At 41.4% G+C, this 16,124-nt stretch overlaps 1 protein-coding gene across 1 annotated transcript in view; it reads right to left on the reverse strand.

Annotated features, from left to right (window-relative positions):
- Positions 1–16,100, reverse strand: part of TTC19 (tetratricopeptide repeat domain 19) — a 28,853-nt gene extending 12,753 nt beyond the window's left edge. Inside the window, exons 1-7 of the mRNA XM_035716157.2 lie at positions 15,884–16,100; positions 15,668–15,798; positions 13,798–13,908; positions 13,297–13,335; positions 12,497–12,553; positions 12,076–12,137; positions 9,744–9,838 (exon numbers count right to left, since the gene is read on the reverse strand). Of these exons, the coding sequence (XP_035572050.1) occupies positions 9,744–9,838; positions 12,076–12,137; positions 12,497–12,553; positions 13,297–13,335; positions 13,798–13,908; positions 15,668–15,798; positions 15,884–16,067 (679 nt within the window). The 5' untranslated portion in view covers positions 16,068–16,100. The remainder of the gene's footprint in view (positions 1–9,743; positions 9,839–12,075; positions 12,138–12,496; positions 12,554–13,296; positions 13,336–13,797; positions 13,909–15,667; positions 15,799–15,883) is intronic.
- Positions 16,101–16,124: the final 24 nt, after the last annotated feature.

The raw sequence follows: 16,124 nt of genomic DNA on the forward strand, positions 1-16,124 counted from the left end.
AGGCTCCTAGGTCTCTCATTTTAAATCAAATGTTATAAATCATTGAGCATCTCAAAAGCTGAAATAAGCTGAAGGCTAGGCCTCTTGCACCACTTAGCCAGTTGTGAATGCAAAGAAAAAGCTCTTAAAGGAAAGGAAGAGGGCTATTCCAGTGAAAACGTGGAGGAGAAGAAGGTAAAACCGCCTTATTGCTAATGTGCAGAAAGGTTTAGTGGTCTGGAGAGAAGGCCAAACTGGCCCCAATTCCCTGAAGCCAGAGCCTAACCCAGAGCCAGGCCCTGACTCCCTTCCCTTCTATGAAGGCTGAGAGGTGAGGAAACTGAAGGAGAAAAGTCTGAAGCTAGCAGTGGTTGGTTCCAGAGGTTTAAGGAAAGCTGTCTCCATAACACAAATGTGCAGAGTGAAGTAACAAATGCTGATGTAGAGCTGTAGCAAATTATCCAGAAGATTCTAGATCTTCATTAAGATAATTAATTTATCCAGAAGATCCTAGATATTCATTAAGATAATTAATACACTACACTGAACAACTACACTACACTAAATAACAGATTTTCCATGTAGACCAAACAGCATTCTATTGGACAAAGATGGCATCCAGGACTTTCAGAGCTAGAGGGGAGCAGTCAATGCCTGGCTTCAAAGCCTCAAAGGACCGGCTGACTCCCTTGCTGGAGCTCATGCAGCTAGTGATTTTATGTTGAAGTCAATGCTCATTTACCACTCCCCAAATCCTAAAGCCCTTAACAATCATGTTAAATCTACTCTGCCTGTGTTCTATCAATGGAACAACAAAGCCTGGATGACACCATATCTGTTTATAACATAATTTATTGGATATCTTATATTCACTGTTGAGACCTACTGCTCAGAAAAAAAGATTCCTTTTAAAATATTCCTGCTCATTAACAATGCACCTGGGTCACCCAAGAGCTCTGACAGAGATGCACAGTGAGATTTATGTTGTTTTCAGGCCTAATACAACTTTCATTCTGCAGCCTATGGATCAAGGATTGATTTAAATTTTCCAGTCTTTTTATTTAAAAAATACATTTCAGGGGCCCTGAGTGGCTCAGTGGTTGAGCATCTGCTGTTGGCTCAGATCGTGATCCCGGGGCCCTAGAATTGAGTCCCCCATCAGGCTCTCTACAGAGAGCCTGCTTCTCCCTCTGCCTATATCTCTGCCTTTCTGTGTCTCTCATGAATATAAATAAATAAATAAATAAATAAATAAATAAATAAATAAATAAATATCACAAAGCTATAGCTGCCACAGATAGGGATTCTGCTGATGGATTTGTGCAAAGTAAACTGAAACCCTTTTGGAAAGGATTCACCATTCTGGATGCCATTAAGAATTTTGTCATTCATGGGAAGAGGTCAAAATATCAACATGAACAGCAGTTTGGAAGAACTTAATTCCAACCCTATGGATGACTTCAAGGGGTTTAAGAGTTCTGTGGAGGAAGTAACTAAACATGTGATAGAAATAGCAAGAGAACTAGAAGCAGAGGTGGAGCCTGAGGGACATGCACCTGGGTGGTGTAGTCAGTTAAGCCTCCGACTCTTGATTTCTGCTCAGGTTGTGATCTCAGAATCATGAGATGGAATCCTTAATCGGACTCCACACTCAGCTTTGGAGTCCACTTGAGATTCTTTCCCTCTGGCCCTCCCCCTATGTGTTCTCTCTTTCTCTCAAATTAATTAATTAAGTCTTTTTTTTTTTTTTTTTTTAATCTTATGGGGTGCCTGGGTGGCTCAGTGGTTGAGCATCTGCCCCATGACAGGTTGCCTGCTCAGCAGGGAGTTGGTTTCTCTCTCTCTCTCCCTCTGTCCCTCCCCACTGATCGTTCTAATAAATAATAAAATCTTACCAAAAAAAGAAAAAAAAAAAGTAGAGCCTGAAAAGTGACTGAATGGGTGCAATCTCATGATACGACTTGAATGGACAAAGAGCTGCTTCCTATGAATAAGCAAAGAAAGTGGTTTCTTAAGATGGAATCCATTCCGGGTAAAGATGCTGTGAAAATTCTTGAAATGAAAAAAAAAAAAAAAGAAAGAAAAGAAAATTCTTGAAATGACAACAAAGGATTCTGAATATTACATTAACTTGGTGCAGTAGCAGCAGGGTTTGAGAGGATTGACTCTAATTTCAAAGAAGTTCTACTGGGGCTAAAATGCTATCAAACAGCATCTCATGCTACAGGGAAATTGTTCGTGAAAGGAATAGTCAACCAATGCAGCAAACTTCATTATCTTATTTTTAAAAATTGCCACCATAACCCTAACCTTCAGTGACCACCACTCTGATCCATCAGCAGCCATCAACACTAAGGCAAGACCCTCCATCACCAAAAAGATGATGACTCCCTGAAAGTTTAGATGACAGTTAACAGTTTTTAGCAATAAAGTATTTTTTCAATTAGGATATGTACATTTTTTAAGGGTATGTACATTTTTTAAACATAATGCTACTGCACATTGTAAATGTAAGGTTTTATATGCACTAGGAAACAAATTAATTTGACCCACTGTATTCAATATTCACTTAATTGCAGTGGTCTGGAACTAAACCCATGAGACCTCTGAGGTGTGCCTGTGTTGCAAAGATAGTGTAGTTGAGTGACTACTCTTGCTAGCAGAGCTGTTGTCTGTTCTAGCATGCACACCTTTTTTCACATGATTCAAGCAAAGAGGAATGAATCTCATCCTCTGTTAAGAATGGATCCTCGTCGGTTTTAGAAAGTCATGCTAATCTCACTTCTTCTGTCAAGGCCTGGGTTAGAAATGCCATGTAACCAAATTCCAATGTAACCAATGAGAAGTAAGGATAAATCTACATGGTAACTTGTAGTAAAGATTACCTTGATTCTAAGAAAAACACCAAAGAAGTTTCCTCTTCCTCTGCACATTGCCATTTCTGGATGAGATTTCTGGAACCTAATACAGTCACTTTTCAACCATAAGGGGAGTACAAAGAGAAAGCCTAAACACATGGAGAATGCCAATGAGGAAGGATGGACAGAATCTCCTCCTTCAGGATTTCCATGAGCCAAGTGTCGAGTAACTCAACAGCCTGCCCCTTTTCACTAAACTGCCAGTTACATGAGATAGTAAGTGCCCCTACTGCTTAACTCAATTGAATTTTTTTGCTACTTGCAGCGACATGCTAACTTGTTCAGATGGCAATCTCCCAAATTCATTTAAAAATATAATGTAAATCTCAGGCACTTGGCCTCTCCTCTCAAATAAAGAAAATCTTTAAATAAAAGATAAAAAACCATAATGCAAATCTAATAACTCAGTCTCAAAGCACTTTGGGGATTTGACAAAATGATCTAAAATTCATGTAAAAATTGAGTGAAAATAAAATGGGAGGGAATTTTACAAAAGAAGCATGTGCGAAATCTGTTTACTATATAACTCAAATGTATGCCACCATATAATTCAAACAACGCATACTGTTATAAGAGCCAACAGATGAATGAATCGAATGGAAAACCTCAAAACACAAGCGTACACTAATTTATAGTAAGCATGTAACACTGAGAGATGATCATCTTTAAGAAAGTAGTCACCAATATCACACCAAAATAAACCTCAGATGTGTTAAAAAGTTATGTTAACAGTTTAGAAATAGGGCAGCCCAGGTGGCTCAGTGGTTTGGCGCCGCCTTCAGCCCAGGGTGTGATCCTGGAGACCCGGGATGGAGTCCCACAACAGGCTCCCTGCATGGAGCCTGCTCCTCCCTCTGCCTGTGTCTCTGCCTCTCTCTGTGTGTCTCTCATGAATAAATAAATAAAATCTTAAAAAAAAAAAAAAAAAAACAGTTTAGAAGTAAGGAAAAAGCAACTTTAAAGATCTGAATATTTATCTGGTTTCAAAGTTGAAAAATACCGAAGGGTTAAGCTCCGAAAGCAGGAACTTCTGCCTCACTTGCCTCTATTCAAATCCTAGAAAACCTGGCATATAGAATAAGCTATTCTAAGTAAGTCTAGATAGTTATTAGAATTAATAAAAGCAAAGGAAATATACAAAAACAAACTCAGATCTAACTCCAAAAAGATTAAAGGAAAGTAAGTGCAAGTCATACTGTGTGATTCATTTATATCAATTTTAATTTTTTTTAAAGATTTATTTATGTATTTTAGAGATAGTGCACATATGTGTGCAGAAGGGGCAGAGGAAGAGGGAGAGAGAGAACCTCCAGCAGATACCCCAACTGAGCGCAGAGTCCGACATGGGGCTCCAATCCCAGGACCCTGATATCATGACCTGAGCTGAAACCAAGAGTCAGCCACTTAACCAACTATATGCCACCCAGGCATCCCCATTTATATAAATCTTAAAAAGAAACCTGCACAAACTACCCAAGATTGAGTAGTACATTGTCTCTGGGGTGGGAAGGGGAATGGGACAGGGGCAAGACACACACAGGCTGCAAAGGTATTGTTGGATTATTGCCTGTTCTTCTCATTATTCTTTAAACTATACAAATTTTAGTTTCACGTTTCTTTTTAATTAAAATAAACAAATAAAAATACTCAAAACTCTGAACTCTATAGATGAGTAAGGGAACAGAAAAAACTCGACAGGACAGAGTTACTATCCTTAATAGGGATGTATGGGTGGCTCAGTGGTTGAGCATCTGCCTTTGGCTCAGGGTGTGATCCTGGGGTCCTGGGATCGAGTCCCACATTGGGCTCCCTATTGGGAGCCTGTTTCTCCCCCTGCCTATGTCTCTGCCTCTCTCTCTCTCATAAATAAATAAATACACTAAAAACAAAAACAAACAAACAAAAAAAACAGAACAGCACCAATAAATGATCAACCTTATCAAAGAAATGCTAGTTAAGACATCACTGCCATATGACCAATCTGGCAGAGGTTATAAAAATCAATGAGTTTTGGGGAGAAGGGGCATACTGCCTTATCACAATAATGAAAACTAACAATGGTTAACACTGGAGTAGCTACTCTGTACTAGGCATTGTTCTAAGTGCTTTATGGATATTAACTCTCAATCTTCCTACCAGTCCTACAAGAGGGTATAACTCTTATTCCCATTCTGAGGATCAAAAGCACATAAAGATTAATTAATTTGGCCAAAGTCACAAAGCACATAAATTAGTAGAACCAGAAAATGTAAATTAGCACAGTCCTTTTGAGGGCAATTTTGTGATATTCATCAACAGCCTTAAAAAGTGCTGCTTTTGACCTGGAATTTCAGTGCTAAGATACTATCCCAAAGAAAGAGATCTGGACCCCACCTATGTCGTCACAGAAGACGTCACTTCCATGCAGACAGACCATTATGGACTGAACACATGCGCTTATCTCTACTCCCTCCCAAAATATCACTAAAATCAAAGTTAAAGGACAAAACGGAGAGCTACAAGGAAAAAAAAAAAAAAGAATCAAGGGAGAGGACAAAGATCAAAAACTGTGGGAGCTGACAAGCAGAGAAAAAGGCAGTCAATGACTAGGCACGGGACAGGAAGGTAAGCGCTGAAGGCTGCAGACATCTATACCAGGGAGCAGCAAGCAGACAGGCACCCAGAGCTCCAGGATAGCTTCAGAACAAAGAAGAGCAAGTACTACAGTTAATAGAATTGGTCATACACATAAAAAGCAAGCATCAAAAACACCTTGTTAACTACTGACTTCAGAGTAAATACAAAATTTTATGCAAATGCAATCACACAATCATGTTACTTGGCTCAACAACTAACACTATTGGTAATATTCATAGTAACACAGACACAACCAAAACTGCACTAAATGTTCACTTTTTTGTAAATTAGCATATTTTAAACATAAGAATTTTGTTCTTTAGAAATATGAAAGAAAATACCAGAAGAAATTGGTTAAGAGTTGAAAAGGACTCAAGGAAGACATGTGGCAAAGAAATGATATTTTTATATTTTTAAAGATTTTATTTCTTTATTTGAGAGAGAGAAAGAGTACAAGCAGGAGTGGCAAGCAGATGGAGAGGGAGAAGCAGACTCCTCACTGGGCAGGGAGCTCCATGTGGAACTCGATCCCAGGACCCTGGGACCCTGACCTGAGCGGAAGGCAGATGCTGAACCAATTGAGTCACCCAGGTGCCCAAAGAAATGCTATTTTTAAATTAACTTTTATAACATTCTTTGACTTCTTATACTACATAAGAAAATAATTTTTTAAAAATTTTGCTCCAAAAACAGAATACTCCGAAAAACACAAGACCTACATCCCCATAAATCTACCAACCTGAGATAATCACTATCTATATTTTAGTATCATTCAGCCCTGTTCTATGCTTATATTTAATCTACATATTCAAGAAAACTAAACCATACTGTTTAGTAATCTGCTATTTTCACTTAATTTTTATGGGCATTTCCTCAGTAATTAACACAAGGAACCAAATGAGTACCCTAGACCTAGTTTTTACATGACCAGAAGTAACACACTTTGGGGATAGAGTTAGTCATGTCAATTAGGAGCAAATGAATTCAATAATGGATTTAATTTGCTTAAAACTGAGGGGAGGGGCACCTGGATGTCACAGTTGGTTAAGCATCAGATTCTTGGCTCAGGTCATGGTCTCAGGGTTGTGAGATCGGCCCATGTTGAGCTCTGCACTAGGCGTGGAGAGATTCTCTCTCCCTCTCCTCCTGCCCACTGCCCCTGCTCGCATGTGTGTGCACACTCACTCTCAATCTCTAAAAGAAATCTTAAAAAATAATTAACATGAAATTGAGTGGGAATATATTTCTTCAGAAAAAATAAGATAAAGCAAAATGTAATACATTTTTCTGTATTATGTAACCAGTAAAATGAAAAAAAAAAAAAAAAAAACAATGTTTATGATAGAAATTAGTCTGCACTCTCCAACAAGAGCTCCTTTGCCTGGAAAAAGGTGTTTTCAAAATAATTACTAAATTCTAAAAAAAAAGCATATACAATTACAGTCCCTAATTTATTTCTTAAAATGTAAACAGCATAGGGGGAAAATAAGCTTATAAAGACATACACCAAAAAATCAACAGTAAATTCTTTCTCAATACTATTTTAGATGATCTTTATTATTTTCTTCCTAATGCTTTTCTAAATTTCCCTAATTGCACTGGTATTACTTTTGGAGTCAGAAACTTTTAAACTGTCTAGAGTCAATGCTACAAAATGAAACATAGCAAGGATGTGGATAATTCAAAAGTGACTTATGTGATAGCTAGACTTGTTACATCTCTTGTGACTTCCCTCAAAACATTTCCACACAGCACTGAATCTCTACTTGGTGCTGGTTTGCTCCTCTGTTCTTACAGTCAACAATTCCTGAGCCTCCATCATGTGGCAGGCACTGCTCTAGTACCAAGAATTAAGCAGTGAATGAAACAGATGAAATCTCTACCCTTCTTTGATAGGGAAGACAAATACTAAAAACATTTGTCTTTATTTTCTGCTATTTTTGTAGCAGAAAATACATGTTTAATGGTCATACAAATATGAGCACACAATACACACACTCCTAATTCTCAACTATGAGGAAGGAAAGTAAAGGCTAGGTAGGAAAAGATCATTGTTTCAGTCACGGTAGACCTTGTGAGGAAGTGAGCAGAGAACTGAATGGAGAGAGCTGGCCACACAAGGATATAGGAAAACAGGCTAGGAAGATGGCAATAAGGTTATACAGAACAGCAGGGAAAAGACCAGGGTGGTCAAAGTGGAATGAGCAAGGGGAGAGCAGTAGACGATGTGGAAACAGGCAGGGGTCAAATTATGGCCTTACAGGTCCACAAGGGGTCCTGAAATTTATTCTTAAAGTGATACAAAGGCACTCAGTTTTAAAAGACCATTCTGCCTGCTGCATGAATAACAGACCATGTGCAGGAAAGCAGGAAAACTATTGAGACTCTTACAGGTGTTCGGGCAAGAGAAAATGGCCTGGACCAAAGCCCAGAGATGTGGTCTGACGTGGATATACCTTGACAGATGATTCAATATGACTTGATGAATTACCATCAGGAATGAGGAAGGAATCACAGGTAATTCACAGGTTCTTGGCTAAAACAACTGAGTGAATGGTGGTGCCATTTTCTGACTGGGCTGACAGAGAAGCAAGTTTCTGAGTGGCAGAAATCAAGAGACCTGGGGCGCCTGAGTAGCTCAGTTGGTTAGGTGTCCAACTCTTGGTGTTGGCTCAGGTCATGATCTTAGGTACATGAGACAGAACCCCATGTCAGGCTATGTGCTCAGCTTGGGGTCTGCTTGGGATTCTCTCTCTCCCTCTGCCTCTCCCACTGCTTGTGCTCTCTCTCTCCAAAATAGAGACCCAGTTCAGACATGCTAAGTGTGAAATGACCACTAGACATTCAGGTCAAGATGTCAGGTAAACCATCTTACCCGGTTTATGTCTGTAGTCCATGTGTAAATTGGGGATGAAGATGTGTAATTGATATTTAAAGGTATGGGACTAAATGTTATCTCCTAGGGTGTGAGCCCCAAGGTCTGCTAACTTTAGAGTTTGCAAAGGGGAAGGTGAGTGACCAGTGAGGTGTCCCAAAAGCCAAGTGAATAAAGTATTTCCAGCACCTGGGTCAGAGCTGCTAGTAAACAGAATAGGTAAGATAAGGATTGGGAGCCTGTGACCTGATAAAGGGGGATTCAGCAGAGTGATGGAAGAAAAAAATCAGTTTATGTTCAGGAGAGAACTGAAAGAGGGATACATGGGTAGCACAGTAGGTAGACTCTTGGTTTCAGCCCAGGTCATGATCTCAGGGTCATGAGATCAAGCCCTGTGCTGGGCTCTGTGCTCAGTGCTGAGTCTATTTGAGACTCTCTCTCTCTAAAATAAATTAAAAAAAAAAAAAAAAAAGAACAGAGACAGAGAACTGGAAAACAACAGAGTACAGTTAACTCTTTCAAGTCATATGTATTGCTGGGATGCCTCAGTGGCTCAGTGGCTAGGCATCTGCCTTCAGTCCAGGGTGTGGTCCCAGAGTCCCGGAGTCCCAGGATTGAGTCCCATATCGGGCTCCCAGTGGGGAGCTTGCTTCTTCCTCTACTTGTGTCTCTGCCTCTCTCTCTGTGTCTCTCATGAATAAATAAAATCTTAAAAGAAAAAAAAAGTTTTATGTATTGCTTTAAGGACAAGAGCTGACCACTGTTTCTCTAGCATCTTGCTAGCTCTCGGCACAGAGCACATGTGAAGTAAATATCACCAAATGAATGTTGAAACTGAAAATTCCCAATATTTCAAACCATATTAAGAAACCTGAATGGATGAGAGCTAGAGAGCTTCCCGACTACCCTACTCTGTTCCTAACATCATTATGTTCTTTCCTCCAAAGTGAGGATCAACTATAAAAACCTGAGTTTCTCTTCACATTTTATAACTTGGTACATATCTGGAACCAAAAGGTAATTAAATAGCATTGTGACTGGTAGCTGAACCAAGAGAAAAGAAAAAGACCTTCCCTTTCTGCTCCCCAATTTTCTAGAGGTTATATATAATAAAAGTCAACAAGTAAATTACAAACATGTCACCAAAGGGTTAAAAAAGGCAAACAGTGGTCAAGTTACATAAACAAAACATCTTAGCCCAAACCTTCTACTGAGATCTTAAGAACAGCCACATAATTCCCCCAAATAGATAACTTGCCCTCCCCCAATTCAGGTACCTTTCCCTTTATCACAGTGTTAACAGTGAAGCTCTGTGGCAAAATGGCAATGTCCAGAAAACAGTCAGGTTTCCCTACCTGACAAAATGTCTTCTGCTAATTCCTTTTCTCTTTCAATTTTTTCCTCTAGAGTTGAAATGCAGAATTCATAGCCAGCAAGAGCAAATTCCTGTCTGTAAAGCAAAGATCAGCAATCGGCTGTTCACCTTTTCACAAACTCCTCTTTTATTCGCATTTTCCCAGCTGGGTTTGAGCATTATCAACACAAAAAGTATAAGATGGGAAGAAGGAATGTTGCTTAAAGTTTCTAAGGAGTATCAATCTGCCATTTTGCAGAAGTTTTCTTTAGCCACCCATTTAACCTAATCTAAGACATAAAAAGCTAAGAATGCTGATGTAATCTTTAAAAATGGCAAAACCAGTAGCTTCCAGCATCTCCCACTAATGGTTTCCAGTGAGTCAGTTTCTCCATTTAGGAAAGCCTTACACCTGCTCAAAGTATTACTAATATGAACAGAGGCTAAGGCCACCTGTACTAAAGATGCTAACTACTGACCTTGGTGCAATTTCTAGAGTGGCTGGTTAGCTTTGTTTATTAGTTTTCCAACCTGTAAATCTTTAATCAAAGCTTCTTTTACATAAATGGAATTCCTGGCTATGGCACTAGAGGCATTTAGCCTGACTCTAGCCCAGGACCCTCAATCAAATGAAGAGGACAACCAAACATCAGGCAGACGGACTCTGGAGAAAAGAAGTGTCAACTGCTGGTTTCTATAAAGAGATGCACAGACGGGACAGAAATTCTTTCTTTATCCAGAAGCTCAGCCCTGGTTCTTCTCCTCTGTTTTGGCTCTAGTTTCTTAGCAGAAATGACACTACAAAGCTCATCCCTCCCCTAGTGTTTTGCCAGGGGAGATGACTCCACTCTTATACTCTGTTCTCCGAACAGAAGCTTCTCTAGACCTAAACTTTGACAGGAGGGACCCTATCCATCCAGGACATGGAATTGGGGGAGGTTGCCCACTAGATGCTTCTAGTCAGAGCAAAATGTCCATAAATAATTCCCTACGAATATCAGCCTTCTTCAGCCCCCAGTCTAGTTACACATTAATTGTCTCATGCTTCACTTAATAAAACTCAATGGAAAAATACTTTTGAGAAGAGTAGAGTAACTAACAGGCTAATTAACAGGGCTACTACATAGGCTTTCACCTGTATGAGACCATGAATTTGTCTTAACTCTCCACTGTGATTAGCTTTGGGCTTCTTTTTATCCTAGAAGTTCATAGCCCGTCGACATCCAGTTGTTTGTCACCCCTCCAAGAGACTGATCCCAGCTGCAATGCTCCCCAGCACAGGCCAACCTTAATACTCCTCAAAAGACTTGAACTCAAAGGCCCTCAGAAGCTCGAGCCCATCCAGTGTCCAACCAAATGCAGGCAACAAGCAGGTTCTGCTGAAAATGAAGAGCTGGTGACTAGGGCAGCAGGGACCAGTGCCAGGGGCCCTGGCCTTAACGAGCACTCTTGTTACAGCATTAGGTTTGATGTCATTCCAAACCTCTGGTACCCAACTACCATAGTAACTGAAAACCTAAGGAAAAGCTACTCTTATGTCTTCCCTTAAATGCACTCCAAAATACGTAACTCTCTGGGAGTTCTCTTACATCCTACATCTCTTACAAAGTTTCTTCTTTGAACTCCACCTAGAGAGAATGAAAGGCACCAGGCCTCACTCATCAGTGTTCCTGGGACCTTTAGCACACGACCAAATTACCTTCTAAAGCTTTTCCTATGTAGCAGGAAGATTCTTTCTTGTTTAAAGATATTTGGACTCAATTTAATGCTTTTAAATTAACCCCAATTTCCTATCCTATTTATCCAGAGCTCACTCTTCTTAAAACTTGCTACCTGATCACCTTTACATGCTTTAAAAACACTGCCTACTGGACTTGCCACTAAGACACTCCCATACCAACTCCCTCATCACTCAACTAACTACGCATCTAACTTCCTGGTTTATTGATCCATTTACCAAAAATGGTTCCTTCCAAGTACTTTTCCCCAACAGCTTTTATACTGTTCTCCCCTCTCCTAGGAGGAGTTAAGGTTCTAACTTCCCTTCTCACTTCAAATAGGAACAGAAAACTTGATTAGCTTTATCACAGTGTAGCCAGATGTGACAGGGCTGTATGCCCCACTCAGCAGGCTACTAGAAACAGTGGGGTAAAACTAGAAGACTAAAGATTTCGAAGATGAGGGAGGGAACATGCTCAGTGCCACATTCAGTTTTTCTGAGACCCAGATGATTAGAAGCTAAATGAAAACTATGTAACATTCCAGGGTTAAAGTTATCTGCCCACAGCCCAACTCCCTGGGCGCTGCCACACCTAGATTCCAACTATACTTACCTATTTTGAGCAGCATAGATACTGGCCAGCTTTAGAGAGATTTCAATGATTGCATTGTCCTCCTGTTGGGAGAAAGGAAATGAAGAAAATTCACAAGTCAATTTCCTAACAGATTATTTCTGATCAACATATAGACTGACTTGGCCTAAAAGCAAGTCTTTCTCCTTTTGGAGGAATTAGGCAACTGAATCCCTCAACAATCATGTTTTCACATGAAAGATTACTCGTTGTTACACAGTTCTTTTTTTTTTTTATTTTTTTTATTTTTATTTTTATTTTTTTTTTACACAGTTCTGAGGGGAAAAATAATCTACCTTTTTTTTGCCATAGCACATGTTGGGGGCTGGGTGGAGTTTTTAGGAAGCAAAAACTATTTTGAAAACTGCTTCAGCTAGGGCCCAATCCCAGGCAATGTCCTCACCTGTTGCATGCCCCCTCCAAGCAGGTAACTCATTGTTGCTTTAAAAAGTTTTTCCGCCTGAAAGCATAAGGAAAAGATTTTTCTTTTACTTGGGCCCTATCATCTATAGGATCCTGGATTCTAAATACTAGTCTGATGCATTACTCACTTGTAAAAGACAACACACACACACACACACACTCATATACAGAGAAAAATATCCTTGAGATGGGAAAACAGACAAAATTACCAGGACCCCATCCTCTAGGGACCTTAAAAACTCTTCTGTGATGAGTACAAACCAACTTCAGAAATTAACTTGTCATCTAAACCTATTGTGGCAGAGACTGCAAACTAACCCCTAATTATTCACTCTCCTTTTAGTCACAAAATCTCCTCAGTTTTTAACAGGTCTGCCTCCTTTACACTTAGGTATAGTCATATGATGTTTTGACCAAGAGATGCAGATAGAAGGAACATGAACAATCTTTAAATCCTATTTTATAAGGAAGCTGCCTGCCCCTTCCGTCCTCTTCTTCCCTTCCTGGAGACTGGAGGTGAGCCAGCTTACCTATGCAGATGACAACAGATCTTAAAAGGAACTCAGGCATGTGCACCACTTCATGGAGCAAAGGTACCTACCCTTCTTCAGTGCAGAGGTACCTCTAGAATAATGCATTAAGAGAAATATACCCTCTTGTTTGAATCACTCTGTTTTAAGGTCTCTTTATTACAGCATTGCCTATACCCTTTCTAATAGAGTTCCCTTGAAGCCAGTCCTTCACAAATTCAAAATACCACAAAGTGATTTACTTACTTACATTTTCAAGCTGACCCCGTATAAATGCTAAGTTGGCCATCTGAAAGCAAATTACAAATTGCTTTTTAGTTTAGAGCACTGCGTTCTACTTATTTCAAAACCTTTAAGTTAATGACTCCCTTTTGCTTTTACCCTCTAAACAAAAAAATACTTCAAAGAGAAAGGTTTGTCACTAATTTGCTAAAATCAAAGTATAGCAATAGCATGAGCGTCAACAGCTGCACAATCTTGCTGATGACAAACCAAATGTAGATCTGTTCATCACTGAAAAAACAAATACTAATATTTATTTCGGGTCTAAGATTTAGACTTCATATAGCGCAGGGTAATAAAATTTTAGTACTCAAGGGTAACTGAAAACTAAAAAAAATTGAAACCAAGAGAAAACTTAGTAAAAACAAAAACCAAAGAGCTTTACAACATCCTGAAGGTTAGGAGTGTAAAAGAGCTATCTTGCATCCACCCTTCATCATCAGTGGCTCAGACTGGTTAGAAGAGTTACCAAATCATAAGTGTAAGTGATGGCCTTCCTGTTATCGCTCTGATAGGCAAGACGAAGAGCGTCATGTAAAATTAACTCAGCCTCTTCTGGCTCATCTTTCATGATGCTCAACTGAAAAGAGAAAACAAAGAAAACAACAGAAAATGAAATGTAAAGAAAGCAGATGTATGTGCTACCTGAAGTGGATATGGCCATACATCCCAACACACAGAAGACAGCTAGCTATTCATTCGTCAAGTATTTACTGAAATCCAACTATGTACCAGGCTTTAAGTCTACAACAGTGATGGGAGGGTCAGCTTCCCTTGCAGCTATGTGTAGACACACAAAGTTTTTGCCAAAAGATGCAGACACTGGGAACTTGAGCAATTTTTGCATCTTATTTTATAAGGAAGCTGCTTGCCCTACATCTTCTTTTTCCCTTCCTACAGGCTGGGAGTAATCCTGGAGAATAAATAAACTTAATGATAAAAACCCTGAAGAAAAGTAATAGGGAGGAATAATAAAGGAGTCCCCTCTAACTGGGAGTGCAGAAGCCTTTGGAGAAAGTGACAGTTAAACCAAGGAAAGAAGGATGAGAGTCATCCAGGAATTATGGGGAAAGAAGACCCAGAGAGTAGAGGATGAACTGAATCCCTACAGGCTAAAGAGAATGGCCTTCAAAAATCAATCAAGGAAACACAAGTGGAGATGGTGAGCCAGAGGATTATTTCCAAATGGGTGGGCAAGGCACAATGGCATAGGTTATACAGGGTGTTGCAGGCCATGGTAAGGAGTTTGGATTCTATCATAAATACAGTGGGAAGTCATTCAAAATATTTAGGCAAAGAGGTAATATGATCCAATTTGCATTTTTATTTTAACTTAAGTATTTTTTTAAGATTTATTTATTTTTAGAGAGAGAGAGAGAGTGTGTGTGTGTGTGTACCTGTGGTGTGGGTTGGGAAGGTGGCTCTCAAGCAGACTCCCCTGAGAAGACTCAGAGGCTTAGCTGAATAAGCCACCCAGGCACTCCCCCAATCTATCTTTTTTTTTTTTTTTTTTTGATGCCAGGCAGTGGCTATGTGGCCAGGATGACAGCAGAGGACATAGAAAAGGGTGGATTTCAGAATTATTTTGGATTTGATGACAACAGGATTTGTTGTCGGGGTGTAAATGTACTGAGAAGCAGTGGGTAAGGTACCCACAGGTTTTAAGAACGACTAGGAGGTTTCTAGGCCTTTTGAAAAACTGGGTAGATGGTAGCAAATGGAAGATGGTGAAGGCAATGTGCTGGGGAAGCCTTTGAGATCAAGAGTCAAGTGTGAGAGGTAGGTGAGGTCTCAACGTGGAGAGGGCACGTCAGTAACACACTGCAGTACAGGACTATAAATCTGGGCGTCGTTAGCACCGAGGCGGTATAGTGAGCCCCATGGTAGAGACGAAATAACCTGAGGAGGACAAAATAGAAAATAATGGGGAGAGTAGGAAGACTTCAGAATGAACAGAACCAAACCATGCACAACCGGCGCTGATTTGCATTTTCTGGACGCAACATACGTGCCAAACCCCTTACGCCAGTCCCTTCGTCTTGGCCGGCTCGATGCTAACACACACATTTCTGCTAAAGCTGCTCGGATAAAAGAGCGACGCCCGTGGTGCCACCTCCATCTGCACTGGAGACTGCAGCGGTCTGACTGCAGGCTCCGGAGTCTGACAAGCCTGGATGGATGCCAACACCGCCCCCCTCCCCCCCAACCATGACCCATCGAATTCCAGGCAATTCCACTCCCCCTCCCCCGGACCCTCCATCCAGTCTTCGGGAAACTGGGGCGAGCACTGCGCACCCGCAAGGGCCAACATCGGGCCTCGCTCACAAAGGCCGCCTCACCTTGGCTCGCTTTAGCAGCTGAATGATCTCGGCCTCGGCCTCGTCCGCCGCGCCCTCGGCGGCGGCCCCGCCCGCTCCCTGCCGCTCCTCCTCCTCCTCTGCCGCAGCAGGCCTCGAGAACCAGGCGAGCGCTGCGGGAAGGGGCTCTGAGGTCACCGGGCCCGGCCTGCGCCCCGGCCCCCGCCCGGCCGGCCCCGCCCGGCCCGCGCCCCTCACCTGCCAGCAGCGGCAGCAGGCCCGGGCCTCCGCCGCGCGGCGCGACTCGGGGTGCCGGCACCCCTACCTCAGGCGCCCGGCCTCCCGCGGGCCCCGGGAGCAGGTGCGCGGAGCAGGCCCGGCACCGCCGCCCCGCGGCCCGCAGGAGGCCTCGGCCCAGGCTCGGGCTCAGGAGCCGGTACATGCTCGCGCGGCGTCCTCAGCGCACTGCAGGCCCAGCCGGATCCCAGGACGTCCCGCC

This window comes from Canis lupus, chromosome 5, assembly GCF_003254725.2.
Source record: "Canis lupus dingo isolate Sandy chromosome 5, ASM325472v2, whole genome shotgun sequence".
NCBI lineage: Eukaryota > Metazoa > Chordata > Mammalia > Carnivora > Canidae > Canis > Canis lupus.